The sequence below is a fragment of the Capra hircus genome, chromosome 5, assembly GCF_001704415.2.
Source record: "Capra hircus breed San Clemente chromosome 5, ASM170441v1, whole genome shotgun sequence".
NCBI lineage: Eukaryota > Metazoa > Chordata > Mammalia > Artiodactyla > Bovidae > Capra > Capra hircus.
Genome location: NC_030812.1, coordinates 22431528 through 22454019, shown reverse-complemented (window position 1 = coordinate 22454019; position 22492 = coordinate 22431528). Strand labels below are relative to the sequence as shown.

At 35.0% G+C, this 22492-nt stretch overlaps 1 protein-coding gene across 3 annotated transcripts in view; it reads left to right on the top strand.

Annotated features, from left to right (window-relative positions):
• Positions 1–22492, top strand: part of EEA1 (early endosome antigen 1) — a 124527-nt gene that overhangs the window by 92171 nt on the left and 9864 nt on the right. For all 3 annotated transcript variants that reach the window (XM_018047620.1, XM_018047619.1, XM_018047621.1), the window contains 9 exons: positions 277–477; positions 1916–2029; positions 4338–4493; positions 7753–7892; positions 11330–11660; positions 12728–12829; positions 14398–14592; positions 17236–17418; positions 22246–22431. In XM_018047620.1, coding sequence (XP_017903109.1) covers positions 277–477; positions 1916–2029; positions 4338–4493; positions 7753–7892; positions 11330–11660; positions 12728–12829; positions 14398–14592; positions 17236–17418; positions 22246–22431 — 1608 coding nt within the window. The remainder of the gene's footprint in view (positions 1–276; positions 478–1915; positions 2030–4337; positions 4494–7752; positions 7893–11329; positions 11661–12727; positions 12830–14397; positions 14593–17235; positions 17419–22245; positions 22432–22492) is intronic.

Below are 22492 nucleotides of genomic sequence, written 5' to 3'. Positions count from 1 at the left end.
ACTGTATAATTGAATTGCATAAATTGTATTTAAATTATAGTTCAGTAGAGTTGGTTTTAAAAATGGTAAGAATCTCTGAATCTGATGTTGTTATGATTCTGAGAGGTTATATTTACTTATTTTTGGAAAAATGTGAATAATTTTTCTTGGAAAAAAAAGTTGAGATAATTTATCCTAGAGTATTTTAACATCTTATGGTGCTTACATTTGGGTTTCTTCTTCATTCTTGTTGTATCATTTGTGACCTTCATAATTAGAGCCTTGCTTGTATGATAGGTAACTCAGCTAACAGAGAAGCTGAAGAATCAGTCAGAAAGCCATAAACAAGCCCAGGAGAATTTGCATGACCAGGTGCAGGAGCAGAAGGCACATCTTAGAGCTGCACAAGACCGTGTCCTTTCCCTAGAATCCAGCATCAGTGAATTAAATAGTCAGTTAAATGAAAGCAAGGAGAAGGTTTCCCAGCTTGATATACAGGTAATATTGCATTGTGCAACTTGTTTGTATGAATAAAACACCAGTTTTAAGCTATCACATTTAAATTGTTTTTCTCTCTGCCTCTCCATCCCCTGCCTTACTTATTAACTGAAAAATAGAAACAGGAATTAAAGTTGTATGCGGACACTTTGTTGAGCTTTCCTGTTTGCCTTTCTCCCTACCAGTTTTTTACTTTTCTCTTTTTCCATGAGGCCCTTACTACTGTTTTTGAAGTTTAAAGTAGTTTGTTATTATACCATTAGATTTCTGTTACAGATGTTTGATTTTGAATTTGATTTTTGAATTTTACTTTAAATGCTTGATTTAATTAAAAAAAAAAAAACACACACTCAAAACTTTAGGGGATTCTCTGGTGGTCCAGTGGTTAGGACTTGGCTTTCACTGTTGAGGCCCATATTCAATCCCTAGTTGGGAAACTAAAATCCCTCAAGCTGCATGTGCAGCCAAAAAATATATAGTACAATTATGTATTTTAATATGTCTTCTTTCAGAGGCCAATATGGAAGCCTTACTCAGCGAGTCAGTCACGGGGTGGGAATTAAGATATATTTCTTTCTCCATTCTCGTCATTGTTTTTTTATTCTAGACTATAGTAGAGAAAGTTTTAGAAACATTTCTAAGCCTTAATTTTCTTTATTTTGGGAGAATAATTCCATTAAAACCAGAAATAATACAATAACAAGTATAAGAATTTGGAAAAAAGAGGATACACCTTTATTTTTAAAACTTATTAGATGAGTTACAGATAATTCAATATGTGGATGTCCAATTTAAGAGAGAAAGTGTTTTGGTGTTCTATAGGGACATTTTTTTACACTGGAGAAGGCAATGGCAACCCACTCCAGTACTCTTGCCTGGAGAATCCTATGGATGGAGGAGCATGGTAGGCTGCGGTGCATGGGGTTGCTAAAAGTCGGACACGACTGAGCAACTTCACTTTTCACTTTCATGCATTGGAGAAGGAAATGGCAGCCCACTCCAGTGTTCTTGCCTGGAGAATCCCAGGGACGGAGGAGCCTGGTCGGCTGCAGTCCATGGGGTCGCTAAGAGTCGGACACGACTGAGCGACTTCACTTTCACTTTTCACTTTCATGCATTGGAGAAGGAACTAGCAACCCACTCCAGTGTTCTTGCCTGGAGAATCCCAGGGACAGAGGAGCCTGTTGGGTGCCGTCTATGGGGTCACACAGAGTCGGGCACGACTGATGAGACTTAGCAGCAGCAGAACATTATTAGGAGTATTCTCCCCTATTTATTCCTGTTTGGGGGATTATCACGTACTTATTTTTTAATGTTTAAATTTTTGTTTTCTGCTGAAATATTTAAATTTTAAAATTAATGAGAAAAGTATTTTACACTCATCAAGCAGAAACCAAGAACTAAATACAAATTAAATGAGTTGTAAATTTTGTTACAGGTTAAAGCCAAAACTGAATTATTGCTATCAGCAGAAGCAGCAAAAACTGCTCAAAGAGCAGATCTTCAGAATCATTTGGACACAGCCCAAAATGCATTACAAGATAAACAGCAGGTAGGAGAACTTGATGCAGTTTCCTGTCATAACCTAATGCTTTGGTAGATAAATTAACTGGAAAAATATGTGAAAATTATACTTTGATATAATATTGTGATTGACTTGCTTATTCTCCTTAATTTCTCCTTGAGTTCAGAACCAGTGAGTGGAATATGCAGGAGTTAGACAGATGGAGATAAAATATAATCTTTGGGAGTTCCCTGGCAGTGAGTGGTTAAGACTTGGTGCTTTCGTTATGGTGGCCTGGGTTCAGTCCCTGCTTGGGGAACTCATAATCCTGCAAACTGTGAGGTGCAGCCAAAAAAAGAGAAGTATGTTATTTATGTTCTTGATAAAGTTCAACTTGTGCAGTTGTGGTTGAGCTTCTTAATACTGTCTTTCTCCCATAATAGAGACCTTGGTGTGATGAAATATTTACTCCTAATTTTTGAATTGTTTCTTCATCCTATTAAGTGGCAATGACTGGGAAAGAGAGACTTCACACCTGTTTTAAGTGGACAGTCAGGCGGTGACCCAGGTATACTTGCCTCTTGGCAGGAAAAGAGCAGCATGTATTCCATTTCAATTGTAAGAGTTACTACTCTTTTCCTGGGGGTAGGAGTAAAAGTGGGGCTAGGAAGAATACCAGAGTTACTCTTCTCAACACTTCTGATAGGAAAAAGCTTCCTACTTCAGAATCCAAGGTGAAAATGCTGGTAGATTTTTCTTACCTTTGACCAGGTAGGAATTTTAAAAATTTACTTTTTACTTGAGAAGCAATACTGGTTGTTGATCCAAAAAGTTTTATTAATAATATAGTATTATATATCAAGTTAATAAAACCTTTCTCTATATTTACCTTTAATTGCAATCCATTTTTCTCCTTACATGGAAATTTTGCTTTTATGTTTGGTGTATATCCTTCCAGACTTCTGTAAACATTGAAGAAAAAATATGTGTGTGTGTGTGTACACATACAGGTCTTTTTGTACAGATGGTATCACTATGTATGTTGTTCTACAACTAGGTTTTTACTTTACATTATTGCTAAACACATCTATAATGTATTTTCTAAGTACTAGGTCAGTGCCAGAAAGTATAATGGAAAAAGTATGTATAAGAGTAACCACATAAAAGTTGAAATTTCTATTTGCCCAAAATATTACTAGCAAAATTCTAAAGTAAGTAGCAAAATAATAGAACATTTTCTGAAATATGTCTGATGAAAGATTGATATTTTTGTTTAAAACATTTTTACATAAGAAATAAATGAATCTACCAAAAGAAGTAAAAGATCAAAACTATATTAGGAAATCTTCATATTCATTAAGAATTAATTGCAAATTAAGACAGTAATATACCCTTATTAAGGTAAAATGTTTGTGTGCATGAGTTTAACACTGGAAAGGCTAGAGATGGTATAGAAGAACAAGTCACTTCCACGCGTTGCTTGCAGTTCAACCTTTTGATGGTAATAGGGAAAGCTGGTTGGCAGTATATTTAAGACCTTTAAGATTTTTCATATTCTTAATCTCACTTTTAGTCCTTTACCCTAGGGAAATAATCATAGTTTTAAGGATGGTGTTTGCATATCTGTTGGAAAGATTTATAGCAATCCAAGAATACAGCCGAGGCTATTCGGCTAAATAATGATCTATATGAATACAATAGAAATTTATGCAGTCATGTATAATGATAGTTTGGAAGATAATGTCACAGTTTTATGATGCTTTGTTATAAAACAAAGGAAGTTACAGTAACACTGTATGTAAACTGATATCCTTTATCTGAAAAATAGAAATAAAGAAATAGAACCTAACATACAGAAAAGTCTAGAAGCAAAGTTATCAAAACATTAATAGTATCTATGGGCAGTGGATTTCCTAATAATCTTTATTTTTTTTTGCTCTGCAATTAGATATTCCAAATCAGTTGAACAAGTATTATAATGTAATCAATGTAATTAAAAATATAAAAAAAAATGGTATCTTGAACATTGAAAATATTTACAGTATAAAAGCGTTACTTTGTTATTAGCCTACTTAATATCCTGTTGTATCTTTTGGCTTCTAAAATAAGTCTTCCTAGAAAAAGTTATTGAGCTATTATGTGTATAAATGTAGTATCTCAGAGTGTGTACAATTTCAGTTCAGGTCCTTTATGTTGATGGGTAAATATAATCTCATATGTATTATTAGGCTTATTTATGGTCTTTCTCAAAATACTTCATTAAACTTAAAGAGTTTCTGCTTTACTTTGAGCAAACATTTGGGCACTACAGCAAAGTAAACCTTACCAAACTTGTCTTTAATTGTACTTTCTGTAGGAGTTAAATAAGATCACTACTCAGTTGGATCAGGTCACTGCAAAGTTGCAGGAGAAGCAAGAGCATTGCAGTCAGCTGGAGAGTCATCTTAAAGCATATAAAGAGAAGAATCTGTCTTTAGAGCAGAAAACTGAAGAATTGGAAGGTCAAATCAAGGTTTGTATGAAAAACTAGCCATATTCTCTATTGCTATAGCAATGAAAGTCGAGGATCTAGAAGGAATCCAAGGTTTTAAATCTGCAGGTGAAGGTCAGGTTGTGATATAGAAATTGTTTGTAATTTTTCATGTCTAAATTTTGAATTCCACCTTTACTTTTAATTTCTTCATTAATGGATGGCTTTGCAAATAGCATTTAGCACATACTGGTTCCACTGTAATGTGTAAATGTTTCAGAGAGACAGCCGTATCTACTCTGTAATTACAGGAAACTTATTTTTGTTGTTGTGAAGTCTCTTCTACCTTATAATTCCTATCTCCTTCCTTTCTTATACCAGTATAATACTCAGTTATGGTATATTTCTTCCAAAAGGGTACATTTATACCCTTTGGATTTTATTTCTGATTAATGTTATTAAAATTTTCACTATGGTAAACTGTTTTTCTTTAACTCAACTTCAAGTGAAAGTGTTGATTTATATTAAAGAAATTAAATAACTACATATATTAGAGAAGGATTTGACCTGAGTCCTTTGCTCTCTGAATTAGAACTACTATAAGTTAAACAAACTTCTCAAGTTACTGTATGTGAAATTTGCACCGTCACAGTTAGATGAAGCACTTCTGTACAATTGTAGAATCATGGGCTGTGTGTATGTATACATGTGCATAGAAGAAGAAAATTACATTTACAGTTCTGTTTATGGGTTCCCTTTTCTTTATGGTCAGTAATAATAGTATGACAAATTACATGGTGTAATGGTTGAAAAGAACAGAAAGATTTTTTTGTCTATTTGTTTTTAGTTGAAGGGCATGTAATGAGAATTCTGTTGGAGTATCTTTTTGTTGTTGTCGTTTAGTCGCTAAGTCATGTCCAACTCTCTGCAACCCCAGGGACTGCAACATACCTGGCTCCTCTGTCCTTCACTTATCTCCTGGAGTTTGTTCAAATTGATATCTGGTGCTATCTATCCATCTCATCCTCTGCTGCCCCTTCTCCTTTTGCCTACAGTCTTTTCCAGCATGAGGGTCTTTTCCAGTGAGTCAGCTTTACATATCAGGTGGCTAAAGTATTGGAACTTCAGCATCAGTCCTTCCAATGAATATTCAGGGTTGATTTACTTTAGGATTGCCTGGTTTGATCTCCTTGCAGTCCAAGGGGCTCTGAAGAGTCTTCTCTAGCACCATAATTTGAAAGCATCAATTCTCTGGCACTCAGCCTTCTTCATCATCCAGCTTTTCACATACATACGTGACTGCTGGAAAAACCATAGCTTTGACTATATGGACCTTTGTCAGCAAATGATTTCTCTGCTTTTTACACTGTCTAGGTTTGTCATAGCTTTCCTTCCAACGAGCAAGCATCTTTGAATTTCATGGCTGCAGTCCTTGTCTGTAGTGATTTTGGAGCCCAAGAAAATAAAATCTATCACTGCTTCCACTTTTACCCCTTCTATTTGCCATGCAGTGATGGAACTAGATGTCACGATCTTGGTTTTCTGAATGTTGAGTTTTAAGCCAGCTTTTTCACTCCTCTTTCACCTCATCAAGAGGCTCTTTAGTTCCTCTTCACTTTCTGCCATTAGAGTGGTATCATCTGCATATCTGTGGTTGTTGATATTTCTTTTGGCAATCTTGATTCCAGCTTGTGATTCATCCATCCTGGCATTTTTTATGATGTGCTCTCCATATACGTTAAACAAACAGGGTGACAGCGTACAGCCTTGTATACTCCTTTCCCAATTTTGAACTGTCAGTTGTTCCACATAAGGTTCCTACTGTTGCTTCTTGACCTACTTACAGGTTTCTCAGGAGATAGGTTAGGTGGTCCGGTATTCCCATCTCTTTAAGAATTTTCCACAGTTGTGGTCCACACAAAGGTTTTAGCATAGTCAATGAAGCAGTAATAATGTTTTTCTGGAACTCCTCCCTTGCTTTCTCTAAGATCCAACAAATGTTGGCAGTTTGATGACTGGTTCCTTTGCCTTTTCTAAACCCAGGTTGAATATCTGGAAGTTCTTGTTTCATGAACTACTGAAGCCTAGCTTGAAGGATTTTGAGCATAACCTTCCTAGCATGTGAATGAGCACAATTATATGGCAGTTTGAACATTCCTTGGCATTGCCCTTCTCTGGGATTGGAATGAAAACTGGCCTTTTGCAGTCCTGGACCTTTGGACTTATGGACTACAGACCTTTGTCAGCAAAGTGATGTCTCTGTTTTTTAATATGGTGTCTAGGTTTGTCATAGCTTTCCTTCTAAGGGGCACGCATCTTTGAATTTCGTGTCTGCAGTCACTGTCCATAGTGATTTTGGAGCCCAAGAAAATAAAGTCTGTCTCTGTTTCTACTTTTTCCCCTTCTGTTTGCATGAAGTGACTGATTGGATGCCATGATCTTCATTTTTTGAATGTTGAGTTTTAAGCCAGCTTTTTCACTCTTCTCTTTTACCTTCATCAAGAGGCTATTTAGTTCCTCTTCACTTTCTGCAATTAGACTGATACCATCCTCATATCTGAGGTTGTTGATATTTCTCCCAGCAATCTTGATTGCAGCTTGTGATTCATCTAGCCTGGCATTTTGTATGATGTATTCTGCAAATAAGTTAAATAAACAGAGTGACAATATACAACCTGTGGTACTCCTTTCCCAGTTATAGTTATTAAGAAAATGCATTGCTTATAGACGTTCAAAGTATATATTCAAGAATTTGATTTTGTAAATTTATAAAAATACAATTATATGTATATATATGAGATAGAAGCCACACTGTGAAGAATAACAATCTCTAAACAAAGAGGTTATAGATGCCAAATCCGAGTTTAATTGGCTTTATATTTACGGTCAAGAGGTATTAATGAGAAGGACGACATGACAACTCCATTTTAGTTTTGAATATTTATAGTTATATCAGTGTTGTTAACTGAATATAAAAGATTATAAAGTTTAATTGGGCCTTTGTTTTTCCATACTTGAGTTAATAACTTATTCAAGTAATAAATATAATTAAGTTTATTCTCTTATTCAGTTCATTTTAAAAGTTAAAACTTAGTGACTGTCTCTCATACATAAAGTCTGCTGCTAGATCTTCTGAAAGATTTCAAGGTAAATGGCTCCTTTATTCAACAATGAGTTTAGAATGTGTTTTTTGTTATTAACACAAGTATCTTTGTTAACATTAGTTTGAGTATAAACTGTTATAATGTTTAATAGATAATTGTTGACATTAAAATGGTTTTATATTATATTTCTGACATAGAAACTAGAAGCTGATATGCTTGAAGTTAAAGCAAGCAAGGAGCAAGCTTTGCAGGGTCTACAACAACAGAGACAGCTGAACACAGATTTAGAGCTTCGAGCCACAGAATTGAGTAAACAACTTGAAATGGAGAAAGAAACGTAAGCTAAACTACTTATGGGAGAGGATTATAAACTAAGTATTAAAATTTTCACAAGATTTCAATTTTTCTATTACAGTGCTTAAAGATTTACCTTGTAAATTGCTGATATTAATGTGAATGAAAAATAAAGCCATCACAGTTTGGTTTATTTAACCATCCTATTTGGATGGCTTGTATCCAGTCACATTTCAGTAGACTTTGTCTTTAAAGGCCAAATATGGAGTTGACAGACTAGATCTCTGTCAAGAGGGTGAGGGTTTTTGACTGTCAGTAGTAAAGATGGAGGTTGATACCCTGGGAAAGGTGCCTTTCAGGGAAATGAAATTAAAATCCATCAAAGTTGATGATAATTAAGTTGTTTTGCACCTTCATGGTTTCATCTTTATTTTGGGAGTGGTGACAACACATTTTTATTTTCATGTCTAGTAAATTGGGTCCTGATACTGTGAATGTCCAGATGCATTTTGTGCCTCAAATGGCATTTCTTGTGACTTGTAACATATGTAATTTCCAGTGCCTAAGTATTTGGGAGTACATCTGATGCTTTTTTCTTTAAAAATAATTTTATTTTATTCATTTATTTTGGCTCTGTTGGGTGTTCATTGCTGCATGGGCTTTCTCTAGCTGTGGCGAGCGGCGAGCGGGAGTTACTCTCTAGCTGCAGTACTCGAGTTTCTAATTGCGGTGGCTTGTCTTGTTGCGGAGCATGGACTGTAGGCTGCACGCAGGTTTGTTAGTTGGCGGTTGCAGCTCCTGGGCTCTGGAGCACTGGCGCAACATTTGTGGCACACAGGCTTAGCTGCTCAGGGGCACGTGGGATCTTCCTGGATCAAGAATCGAGCAGGCGGATTCTTTAACCACTGAGCTACCACGGAAGCCACATCTGATCCTTTGTATCACCTACTAAGTGATTCGTCACCTCTAAAAACCCAGTCATGTGACTGTAAAGATGACCTTTGAGGTGGTGGTACTTGTTCTCTTTTCTGAGGCCCCTTTGGGACCAGTAGTTCTTTACAGTGGGAACTTTCCGTTTCTAGTAAGGATTTTTTTTTTTTTAAATTTTGCCTTTACCTTTTATGCAGACATCTTTTATACGGGGTCCTGCACTTTTAGAGTACTAAGAAAGGAGGACTGGGCAAACATATCTGAGGTTTGACTACACCCCACCCCTGGTCACAGGACTCAGCCCAGATAATGGGGTACAGGGCTCCCCTTTCCCAAGGACCACCTATACTGCATGCAGCTCTTTCTCTCCAGTTTCCATCTTATAATATATTTTCATTACTCTGCAGTTTGTGTTTTCAAATATCCTTTGTGATTTTTTTTTTTTGGATCTGTGGGTTACTTAGAAGTATACTGTTTACTTTTCAACTATTCAGGGTTTTTCTAGATACTGGTTTCTAATTTAATTCCATTGTGGTTATAGAACATACTCAGTAAAATTCTGACATTTCAAATTCTCTTATTTATGGCACAGCGTATGGTTTATCTTGGTTAAGTTTCCTTGTGCACATCTGTGTTTTGTTGGGTAAAGTGTTCTGTAAATATCAGTTAGGTTAAGGTGGTTGATATTGTTCTGATCCTCTGTATCTATGCCACTGTTTTCTCTGGTTGTTTCTATCAGTTTTTGAGAAAGGAGTGTTAAGATTTTTCAGGTTATGGATTAATTTATTATTTCCTTTAGTGACCTTTTAAAAAAACAAACTGTTTTACCATCACTATGCAAACCTTTATTTCTTTAGGCCTTCTTTGATTCATAGTCTTATGATTTTATAATAATTATTTACAGGAAAGTTAAGTAGCATAGTAAATATATCAAGTTCCAATTTTAGGCTTGTTTGACAGGGATTTTAACTATATTAAAATGGTCAAGTAATATTCATACAACAGCTTTTCTGTCTAGACCTTTAAATATCAGTGAGGTACAGGATCCTGTGAATGTACTTCATATGTTTTAGCTACTTTTTTTGAAAGTAAAAGTAAGTTTCTGGGGCTAAAAGTTAGAAAATTTCAAGGTTTATATGCAGTTTTGATATTAATACCCAACTTCAGTTATGTGGCTGGTACATCTTTTAATAACCTTTCCTTAATATATTGAATTTATAATAAAGTACATTGGAAATAGTATACATTCTAGAAATATTACTTTGTACCTGGTTTTATTTTCATTTTAAAAAATGATTAATCTCTAATGTGTGCTTTTCTTTTGCTATATAATATGCATAATTTTATCATTTTATGAAAACAAAGTCTAACTTTCTTAAGCAATATCTTCATTTCTTTATTTTTTTTAGTTTTTTTAAAAACCTTTTATTTTATATTGGGGTATAGCTGGATTAACAAAAAAATGTGAAGGGACTCAGCTGTACATATACATGTATCCATTCCCCCCATTTCCTCATTCTTACAACTTTTCTGTTTTATAAAAAATTGAAGTATAGTAGTGTCATGTTAGTTTCAGGTTTTTGAAACTTCTTAATTCATTCAGGTGTAGAAAATTTATGTTAGAGGACAAATGATAAGTCTCTTAACATAATCTGCTAGGCTCTAGGATTAAAGTAAATCTTTTGTCTTTCATCCATGTTTGCTTAAACTTGTTATCATTTGTTCCCTAAAATAATTTTTCTACACCTGAATGAATTAAGAAATTTTAAGAATCTGAAACTAACATGATACTATAAATCAACTATACTTCAATTTTTAAAAAAAAATGGAAAAGTTGAGGAAATGGGTTGGAAAGATTTTCCTGATTGAGCTTCCTTGGAGGCTCAGACAGTAAAAAAATCTGCCTGCAATACAGGAGACCTAAATTCGATCCCTGGGTCAGGAAGATCCCCTGGAGAAGAAAATGGCAACCTATTCCAGAATTCTTGTCTGGCAAATCCTATGGACAGAGGAGCCTGGCAGGCTACAGTCCGTGGGGTTGCAAGGACTCAGACAGAACTGAGTGACTGACACTTTTCATTTTTCCTGGTTATCTTATGTGTTTTGAAGTTTAGGACCTGTCAAACACCCAATGTGTTTTATTTTTTCAAGTAAAGAGGCAAATTTCTTTGTCCTTGGGGGCAACATAATAAGTCAGTTCTTTAGGATACATGGAACAGTATTTCCGGCTGTCAAAGACTAGATGGTTTGCTGTATGCCCAGATTTCTTTGGGGATACACTGTGGTTAGACAAGACTGGATTAAGTCATGGGTTTGGATGGTCTTGGCTTTACCACTAATTTATTTGACTTGAAGAAAACCATCCTCATCTCTTAAATGACCAGATCAGATGTTCTAAGGCATTTTTTGTTTGTGTGGCTTTATGACATTAAATTATTAGTTGTACTTCTTAGCTACAGAAGAAAGTTTTAAAACTCAATTTATTAATGTGAATGGTAGATTAGAAATGACATTATGCATTATTAAAGAAATTATTTCTTAAATATTTAGAGTATATAATACAAAGTTGGATCTACAGAAGAAATCTGAAGCGCTTGAAAATACTAAGCAAATGCTTACCAAGCAAGAAGAAGAAAAAACAATCCTTAAACAAGAAATTGAAAATTTAAATCAAGATGCAAAGATGCAGCACAAGGAACTGAATGACAGGATTCAAACAGCCGTAACAGAACTACAACAAGTGAAGATGGAGAAAGAATCTCTAGTAGCAGAGCTTTCTGCAACAAAGGAGAAATTATCAAAAGTTTCTGATTCTTTGAAGAACTCCAAAAGTGAATTTGAAAAAGAAAATCAGAAGGGAAAAGCTGTTATATTAGATTTGGTTAGTTGTTTATGTTTATTTTCTTAGGTAGAAATGATTTTTATTTAAAACATGCTGCCTTTTCTGCTTAATTCACTGTTGATTTGTCACCTTGCGTTTAAATGATCTTAAGTGTTGTTATGAGAAAAGGAGTGGAGATTACTTAACCTGAGAAAAAGGTATTGGTGCTTGTGTGTATAATTTTCCAGTGGCCCAGAAAGTTTTCAGTTGAATCTATATTCTTTCTCTGTTGAGGACCCGATGCTAGATTTGGGGAGGACTGCAGCACGTTTGTCCTTTGGGACACGTCTGCAGAGAATATAGTTGCTAATTGAAATGTTTTTCACCTGACTGTAAAAAAAAGAAAGAAGACCAGAAAGATCTTAATGACTTCTAACTCTGGTGCTATAAACTTTCTGATTCTTTATTCAATTTTCTAAAACTCTAGATAATACCATGTCTTAGAGATATTGTAAGCAATATTTAAACTATAGAGAAAAACATCTTGAGTCTCAGGAAATACTTACAGGGCAATGTATCTTCAGAAATATTTTAACCCCGAATAACATGGAATAACAGCAAAAGTAAAATTCTTTTGTTCTTAGTATGAAGGTCAGTGAAAGTGTTGAGCATAAAAAGCATGATTTTCATATGTTACTTTTATGTTCTGTTTGGAAAAAATATCTGTATATCTTCCCTCTTAAGTTATATGGGATTATTTTATTGTTTCCATACTTTAGAAAATTTCCCTCCATTTTTTTGAAGCCCATTATTCTACTTTTAAAATAGCATAAGTTAGTTAATTGTGTAACATAAAAATGTGGTTTCCAAAAGTATTCTAAAATCTTGTCTAAATATTATTGAAAGTATTTATTGTGACTTGGTTGATAATAGAAACTCTTAGCCTCTCTCCCCATTTACTGCTATAATATTTGCCTGTTTTTATTGCTGACATGATGATTCTATCCCATCTTAAATCATCAATGATTCTAGTTTATTTCCTTTTGTGGATCTTACTAAGCTTATAAACCTAAATTCTTAAATTTACTACAAATATTTTCTGCATAATGTAGTTTCCATTTTTTTAGGAGAAAACTTGCAAAGAATTAAAACATCAGCTTCAAGTACAGACAGAAAGCCTGCATAAGGAACAGAATGAAATGAAAAAGTCACTTGAAAAAGAAAAGGAGGTAAGATTTTCTATAACAGAAATATGTAAAGCATAATAAGGTTTTATATTTTCAAAATATTTTCACAGTAGATTCTTAAAGGGTTTATTTCCTTTGTGTTCTACCAACTGCTAAAAAGATTTAAGCTAAATTATAATAAAAGGCCCCAAATAAAGGATTATAATAATAAAATAATTATACTTAATAAATAACTAGAGTTATTTAATTATCAAAGTTAAGGAGCATTAGTATGGATAAAAAACAGTCTTCATAGATTTTCCATAGAAATGACATTTAAGTGCTCTTTATTTGACATTTATGTTAATGGAATATTTGATAATGGCTATATAACAAGTGATTATTATATAATCACAATTAAGTTTATATTGTTATATAATAATCACAAGTGATTGTTCTGTGGTTAATGCTTCTATTGTTCTCTATCAAAACAAATGAGTAAATAAATGGATATAATATATATTATTGTTATTATTATTCTCTGAAGACATAACCTCTAGCAGCTAGAGTCTAGGCATGTAGCTTTCTAGAGGTCTGATTTGATAAAGCAGCACAGCATCATCCCAGCAAGTCTTCAGTGTGGTTTATGTTCTGGCTGTTGATTGAAAGAAGACATCTGTGCTTTATATGCCAGTCACAGTGGCAAAATTATGGTGATTTAGTGCCCAGGCTGTAAATCCAGATTGTCCAAATTTATATCCTAACTGTGCCAGTTATTAGCTATGCTGTCTTGACTTCTCTCAGGCAGATGACTCATCTCTCTGTGCTCCAGTTTCCTCAGCGGTAAGATGGGGCTGATAGTAGAATCTGTGTCATGAAAATATGACTTTGGTTGGAAGGATGAGACGTAGTTTAGTTCACCTTGGCCACAGAAGGACCTCAGTGTGACTTCTATATGATAATTAATTTTGAACAGAAATGTATCCTCATAAATTACGAAAACAGGTGGTAGCAAAATATGCCTCAGATCTCTAAATGAGGACATGATTGTGTGGTTTAGACAGATACTAAAGATGTTTGCCAAAGTTATTTTGGTTTTATCATAGTTAATATGAAGCTGTCCTTTCTGATTCACTTTGACTAGCAGACTCAGTTAGCATTTTTAAATTTTTATTTTACTTTTTTGGCCCCAGTGTGCTGCTTGCAGGGATCTTGAACCCAGGCCTGGCAGTGAAAGTGCTGAGTCCTGACCACTGGACCACAAGGGAATTCAGTTAGCATTTTGAGAATATTCAAGACAGTAGACATTTCAGCAATCTAAAGATTGTTGATTTTCCCTTTTCTGTGATATGAGAATACCAGTCCTGTGCATTTGCAAGCTGTATCTCAATGTATAAGTTGAAAAGGAAGGCAAGATTAAACAAATAGCGATCAGTCCATAGTCTGATCCAGTAGTGAATAGTGTCAGTTATGGAAGCTCCATGAGGGCAGGGATTTTTCTTTTTGGTTTACTACTGAATATGTGTGTCAACAGACTCAGTAGTTTCTGCTTAGAGTAATGCTTAATAGATACTCAATAAATGTGTGCTGAATGGAGAAATGAATGCTGAACAGATTGTATCTTCTTTTAGACTTCTCATCAGTTGAAGTTGGAGCTCAGTTCCATGCAGGGACAAGTCATACAGGCCCAGAATAGCTTAAAACAAAAGGAAAAAGAAGAACAGCAGCTTCAGAGTAACATAAATGAGCTAAAGCAATTGACTGAACAGAAGAGAAAGCAAATTGAAACACTCCAAGGAGAAGTTAAAATTGCTGTTTCACAGAAGGTAATGATATGATATTTGTTTATTTTATGGGAAGAAAAACTTTGAAGCTAAAATAACCATATGATAGTTAACACAAATGAGTTGTAACAAAGAAAATTTTACATATATGCCCAAATTTTCTTTAAAAGTTTAATGCACTTAATTATATGATTAAATATCTGTCTAGATTGCCATTCCCTATAACCATGTTGTTAGACACTTATTTAAAATCTTAGCACTAATCATTTGTCTGATAGACCTAAAACTGCCTTTTTGTAAAATAACATGTAACTAACAACGTTGAGAATAATTTATACACCATTTATAGTGTATTAGAAAGTTTTAAGGAATTGAAAAATGTTATTCTTATTAATGGAAATAACCAAGAATAAAAATCACAAAGATACTTAAATATTCAGTAGTATAGGTTTCATATAGTTTTTTTAACTTGTATCATAATGGTTTGTTTCCAAACCTATGCTAATTTATTATTAAACATCTGTCTTTCATTCTTAAGTATGTTTTAATACTTGTCCAGAACAAGAGTTGATAAAAGTGGATTGAGCTTAATATTTGAACAAAAGGAGGTTTTTCCCAGTGTTGATATGTGCATATTAATTCATCTAGGGAGAAGAAAGATATAATATCCCTAGCATGTGAAACAAAGTATATCATGATATTAACAGTTGGCTTATCACATTACTAGAGGGAAAAAAGAAACCCACAAATACATATTTTATGTTGATCACTTTTTATAACGATTATTATGGCCACTTTACAAAAGAGTAATTTTCTTATAACACAAACAAGAGTAGACAAATTTGTCTACCCTTTTTTTATGTGTGTTATCATATATATAATCATACATCAGGACGTAATTATCACAGTGTGTATTTTGTTCTATGATTTGACATCTTGAGGTCATTTTTCCCCCCAAATCTAGTAGCCTCATATTCAAGTTTTCCTTAGATCTTCATTTTTTTATCATGATTTAGTAAATTAAAAAAAAGCCAACAACTATTTTTAGTACATTTTCTTTTTTATTTAATTATTATAGTAAGATTGCTTCCAGATTTATAATTAATGTATTTTGCCAATACTGTGCATGGCTTTATTAAATGGTGGTTCAGTCAGTAAAGAATGCAACTGCAGTGTGGGTGGAAAGATCCCCTGGAGGGGAGGACATGGCAACCCACTCCAGTATTCTTGTCTGGAGAATCCTCGTGGATGGAGGAGCCTGGTGGGCTGCAGTCAGTGGGGTCGCAAAGTCGGACACAACTGAGCGACAGCACATTAAATAACATCTTAAGGATTTTGAGATTTAGAGGAAATGCTTTTATTGGTAGTTGTCTTGTGTGGGACTGTTATAATGAAAATACCATGGACTAGATGGCTTAAATAATAAGCATCTATTTCTCATAGTTCTGGAGACTGGAAAGTTGAAGATCAAGGCACCTGGCATATTGAGTGTCTGGTGAGGGCCCACTTTCTGGCTTGTGGACAGCTGTCTTCTTGTTGTATCCTTATATGACTGAGAGATTGTATTTCTTCTTGTAAGCCCACTAATCCCATTCATGAGGGCTCTACCTTAATGACTGCCAAAGACCCCTACATGCAAATGCCATCACATTTGATCTAGGCTTCAGCTTGAATTTTGGGGAGTCACAAATATTCATAGCAGTAGTTACTTTGTATTAGTATATAGATGCTAGAAAAAGGAACACCTTTAACTCAGGGAAGGCATTTTGGGGGAGTATTGAGTGGATAGCCAGTCTCTGTAAATTAGACTTGGAATTTGGAGTACCTAGAGAATCATTGAAAGGCAATAATAATTTGGTTTTATTGAGGAGTAGTGGGGAAAGAAGATACATTTTAGAGCCAGGTAAATCTGAATTCAAATTCTATGTAACACACATCAGGTTTATAGTCACAGGAAAGGGATCCATCTTTTGAGCTTAAAGAAAACGAGGTCATGGAGTTGTAAAGACTGAGACAATGTATTTAAAGTACCCAGTAGTGTGCCCAGTGCCAGGTAGAAGCTAAGTAATTGTTGGTGTTACATATAAGTATAGCTGACTCTGATTGAGGAGTGTCAGTGTGCATGGTTGACTGTGCAGTGATGGTCTATAGAAATTTTTCCCGGGCCACAGTGAAATAGGAAAAAGAATACATATACATACATTTTTTAATGTGATTGAGTCGCAAATAAAGGATTCAGCAAGGCTGTAAGTCATCAGTTCCTGTGCTAGGAAACCTGATGTGGGAACACATGAATAGGCTATGGCCCCTGTTCTCACAGCCTATATAATTTAATGAGGAAGCAGATACCTAAAGAAAACTGTAATAAAAAGGAGAGTGAGGAAAAATTAGAACTCCGTGGGAATTTTGACTTGTTTTCTAGAGGAGCTAGCATTTGAACTGTGTCTTTGAAGATTATTATAATGCTGAAAGGTTAAAAAAGGAGGGAATTAGATATTTAAAAGGAGAGTAAACAATATTAGCAAAGTTTACAAAGCTTAAATGTCATGATAGAAGATTTGCTGTTGGAATACACGGTAAGTGGAGAAGTGAGGAGAGAAGGCTGTAGACTTGGATGAAGCCATTCTGTCTTTGTAACCTGTTCTTGGCGCGCATACTAGTTTAAGTAACTGTTGTATGTTTCAGACAGAACTTGAGAATAAACTACAGCACCAGTCAGTGCAAGCGGCACAGGAACTTGCAGCAGAGAAACAAAAAATATCAGTGTTACAGAACACCTGTGAGAAAAGTCAGGAAGATCTGAAACAGCTTCAGTCTGATTTCTATGGGAAGGAATCTGAACTACTTGCCACAAGGCAGGATCTTAAGGTATAGTGAATTATGTCATAAAAACCAATAAACTTGTTTATAGACACATTCATTAAAGGATTGATTTGAACACAAATGGGCATTAAAAGTCTTAGTATTTGTGAAATATCATGCTTGTTTATTATTATTATTTTTGGAGAAACATGCTTTTAAAAAATTATTTTATATGATAAAATCTATAGTATATATAGATTTTAAAAATAACATCTTTAATAGTGAAATAATTTGGAAATATGGTTGCTACATTAGCTTATCTAAGGACTTTGCTGCCTTTATTTAAAATAAAAACAAAAACAAAATGAACTGCTGTTAGAAAATCTGAGTTTTAAATGTAAACCACTTGTGAAAATGCAAGCAGATTCAATATTGACTTTGTCAACTTCCCAAGACTATTGTAATGCATAATATTAAAATTAGGAGATTATAGCTCAAAATAAATTATCTAAACATATATGGATACTTTGGCCTTGGCAGTACTGTTGGATTAGATGAAGTATCATTTTTACTAAAATGACGGATATACAAAAAGGGTAAATAATTTTTATGTAGCATTATCAGTTGTCTAAGGGAAATGGAACATTTGTATTCTCTCACAGAAGGTTTAACCAGTTCTCTTTTTTTTGCCACAGTGAAATTAGTATGCCTTTTGATTCTTTTCCTGTGTCTGGATTTTTGTTTTTTGCTTAATTTAAAATGCTTTATTGAAAAATTCTATTGAAAATCACAGAATATTTTTATATATAATATATAAATACACGATGTCGATACTTTATTCATAGGCTACTATAGGGAAGGCTTTATGAAGGAGTGAGAACTTGCCCTGACCCTGAAAGATAAGAACTTGAATACAGAGGGTCTGAGAAAGACCAGTTCACTCCGGAGACACTGAGAAAGGGAGTAGCGGGGGGAACCAGCAAAGCCAGGAGGCAGTCACCATAATTGACTTGTGTTTGGAAATTAAAATTAAAAGGACTGGGATTAAATTGTGTGGTACCTTAGATGCCTAGCAAAGGTGCTGACTGGACTTTATATTGGGTTGGAGGTAGCAGGGAATGAAGAGTCTAAGCAGAGGAGTAAAAGGAAGTGGATATGTACTTAACCTGGAAGTGGTTTACAGACAGCTTGGTTTGGATCTGGTGTAAACTAGTGCTGGGAGGATTAATTAAGAGGCTGTCTCCCTTTCTTCCTCCTAACTCCAGTAATCTAGCTGTGAGCTGATTAGGACTGGAGTTAAAGAAGATGGAACAGAAGAGATTAATTGGAGAGAGAAGATGAAACAAAAGGGGTGAATAATATAGAGTGCAAGGGAGTGGAGGAATCAGTGGTAGCAAGCCTCAGTCTGATTTCTATGGGAAGGAATCTGAACTACTTGCCACAAGGCAGGATCTTACAAAGCAACAGGAGATTGGGGGAAGAATTTCCACAGGGCCAAACAGTAGATATTTATATGTCTGTATTTTTATATGAAGTTCAAAATTAGAAAGAGGTTTTTTTTTAATACCACCTGACATTTAGAAAGCATCTTACTTATTATATTCTCTTTATTTATTTATTTATTTTTTCCCTTTACAATACTATTGAAAGTCAGGGAAGGTTGTTGAAAAGTTTGGACTTCATCCTGTCGGCAGGAGGGAGTCACTGAAAAGATTTGTTCGGATTTGTATTTTAAGCCAGTGTGGCTGAATGTGGGGATGAGAGAGGAGGCTGCAGTAGTCCAAGTGCAGATGATGCTGGCTTGGGCTGGTAGAGTAAGGATGGACAGTGTGAATGAATTGGATGGACATTCAGGTGAAAGAGAAGTTGCAACCTAATGACTGATTTAAAAATCTTTAGAGACTTAGATCTTTCAGATCAGTATTTTTTCATTAAGCCAACAATTATTTTTATTATGCTTGAAAGCTATAAAATCATGTTCTAATTTTATACATGAAAGAAAATTTCAAATGTAAACATGGGTAAGAGAAAGACAGGGGTAAGGCTGCTGTGGAGTTTAAACAACTGTTGAGAGGCTGTGGATAGACACTCTGTACCAAAGCTGTCTTTTGCAGATGAAACTGAGGTCCCCCCGTGGTTGGTGACAGGCCTAGTGTTTGCACAGTAACAGAACCGTGACTGGATCTCAGCTCTTCAGACCTTTATTCTTTTACCATCATTTCACTAGAAATTTTTTTCATATGATAGGATATTGACAGATTCTATGCTAATCCTTCCAAAATGACATCTGAACTATTAAAAATCCTCAGAAAGTTCAAGTGATATTTACAGGCCAAAATAAGGGATCCACCATTCTTTTTCTTTTGCTTCAGTGATTATTAAATGATCTTGTGTAAAAGAGAGAAAGGGAGAGGGTCAGAACCTTCTAACATGACACCTAATCAAGACTGCCATCTGTGGGCTGATGGTGTTCGCCAAGACACCAGTAGAATGGAAGCCAAGCTGGCTTGAGCTATGCCTTTAGCCCCATCTGCTGGATTATTTATGAAGTACCAAAGTTTGTTGACTGGATATTTTAAATTGGCTTTGCTGGGTGCTATTCTTTGATGTTCAGGAAAGGTAGAAGTGGAGTTTAACTAAAATTTGCACCCTCAGTGAAGTGAACAACTCTAGGATAAAAAGTTCACAATTAAGTATAAATCTTCTTAGCATAGTACTATTCCTCATGTCATTTCACCCAGGCGTCAAGAAAACGTAATAACTAAAAATTTTTAAAGGTTTATGTTGAAAGAAAAAAAGGGAAAAATTGTTAAACAGACCGAAAAAACACCACCTACCATGGAACAGTGCAGAAAATGTTTTTTTGCTGCACTGAATGGGGGTATTCAGGATCAGGGTGGTGCTTGATCTGCTTAGGGATTTGGTTCTTCCAGTGGCAGTGGGTGAGTTAAAGATAACCCCAGTAAACCATGATAGTGAGAGGGAGTTCTCCAAGGGAAGAGAGGCTAAGCAGATGAAAATAGTGTAGTCTGCAGCAGAAGAGATAAAAGGAGTGTTTAAAATGGCAGTATACTGCTGAATGTCAGAGATGAATATCCAGAGGCAAGTAGAACAGTATGTCTTGGCTCAGAAAAGAGTAGTGCAGATTTTTAGCTTGACTTTAGTCATTAGGATTCTGTGAGTTCCAAATTTTATAGGCTGTTATTTAGAACACGGGCATTTTGGAATTCTTGTGCTTTTAGGCTCTAGCAAGAATTGGTATTCCTTAACACTAGATCAGGACCTAATTATAATTGTGTAGACTTTATTGGCTAGGCTTTGACAAATTTTATTTTTTCCCCTGAAAACACTGTTACCCTTTGTGATGCTTAAAGTCAGTGCCCACATGCCCGTGGAACTTTCTTTAAACATTCCACAGAGAACATTCACATTCATTTTTCTGTGCATCTGGCACACTGCAGATGCCTGTACAACTTTGATTTTACACTCTGGCTCTGCTTTCCAGGCTACATGGTCAGCTTCTTTCAGGGCCATCTTTCACTGTCCTGTCTACCTTAGTAGTATATTCAATTAATGCTTAGCTGCTGGATTAGTAAAGAACTAGTGACTTTAGGTCGTTCCCCAAAAGGAAGTGTTACGGTTCTTAGTGTTCTACTGGAAGCTATTGAAAATGGAAATTTAATTAGAAAAGACTTCTGAACTATTTCTAAGGAATAATCTCTTTCAGGAAGGTTAAGTCCTTTAAATAAGGTTTTCATTCATTTTTCATCTATCCTTTATTGAATGCTTTTTTCCCAAAACTTTTAATTTTGTTTTGGAGAATAGCCAATTAATAATGTCGTGATAGTTTCAGGTGGACAGCAAAGTGACCCAGCCATTGTTGTTCAGTTGTGTCTGACTCTTTGCGACCCCATGGACTGCAGTACGTCAGGCCTCCCTGTCCATCACCAACTCCCGGAGCTTGTTCAAACTCATGTCCATCAAGTCGGTGATGCCATCCAACCATCTCATCCTCTGTCATCCCTTTCTCCTCCTGCCTTCAATCTTTCCCAGCATCACGGTCTTTTCTAGTGAGTCGACTCTTCACGTCAGGTGGCTATTGAATGCTTACTATAGCCAACCTTAGACAACAGTGATTCCTCCTGAATATCTTCTGCCTTTTTTTCAAAGAAACTATATCTCCAAGATAAGAAAGATAAGTTTTTTCTAGATGGCAGAACATCTTAGAATTATTACCCTTAGCAGCTGAGAGTGGCAAAGTTCCTGCCATTTTCCATTCCCCACCTGTTACCACAACTACCCCCAAATCAAAACCTAGGATGTCAAAAAACTTATTCTTTTCCCCAGCTTCAGCTTCTTGAAATATCTGGGCCTTTGTACAGTTGCTAACTACGGACTATGTTAACTGACAGTGCTACTTACACCACACAGATGAGAAGTTAAGTGGATGGGCTGATGGCCTTGTCAGAAGTAGAGCCTCTGATGTCTGGTTGACTTTCCTATTTTAGTTCACTTGATCAGATTGGCGATTTAAAATACATTTTCCTCCCAAGATAAAAAAGCTTATCTATTAAATAAAGCTTTTAATATGCCAAGGGTTATCATAGATCCTACAAAATATGTATGTATATATAATCTTTGTAACTCTTTTTAAATAGCTTTTTTTTTTTTTTCATGTCTCGCCATATATCTAACTATGTTCTCTGAGTGTTTGATATGGTTCCTACTTATTTGGTATTCTTTGTATCACTTAGGCAGTAAATACTTACATATCATTTTTAAAGTATTTCTTTCCATTATGTTTATGTATAACTGTCATGTATATTAACCATTATGTTTCTGTTGAAATTTACTAAAAATGACATAATAATTTGGTGAAATTGTTTTTATAAGTCTGTAGAAGAGAAGCTTTCTCTAGCACAGGAGGATTTGATATCAAACAGAAATCAAATTGGAAACCAAAATAAATTGATTCAAGAACTGAAGACCACCAAGACTGCTTTGGAGCAAGATTTAGCAAAGAACGAACAGCAGTTGAAGGAACAGAATAAAGCACTCCAAGATATGCAAAAAGAAAAGGTATTTTATTTTCTGACTAAACCTAGAATCTTAGAGTTACAGTGGGTATAGAGATCTAGTC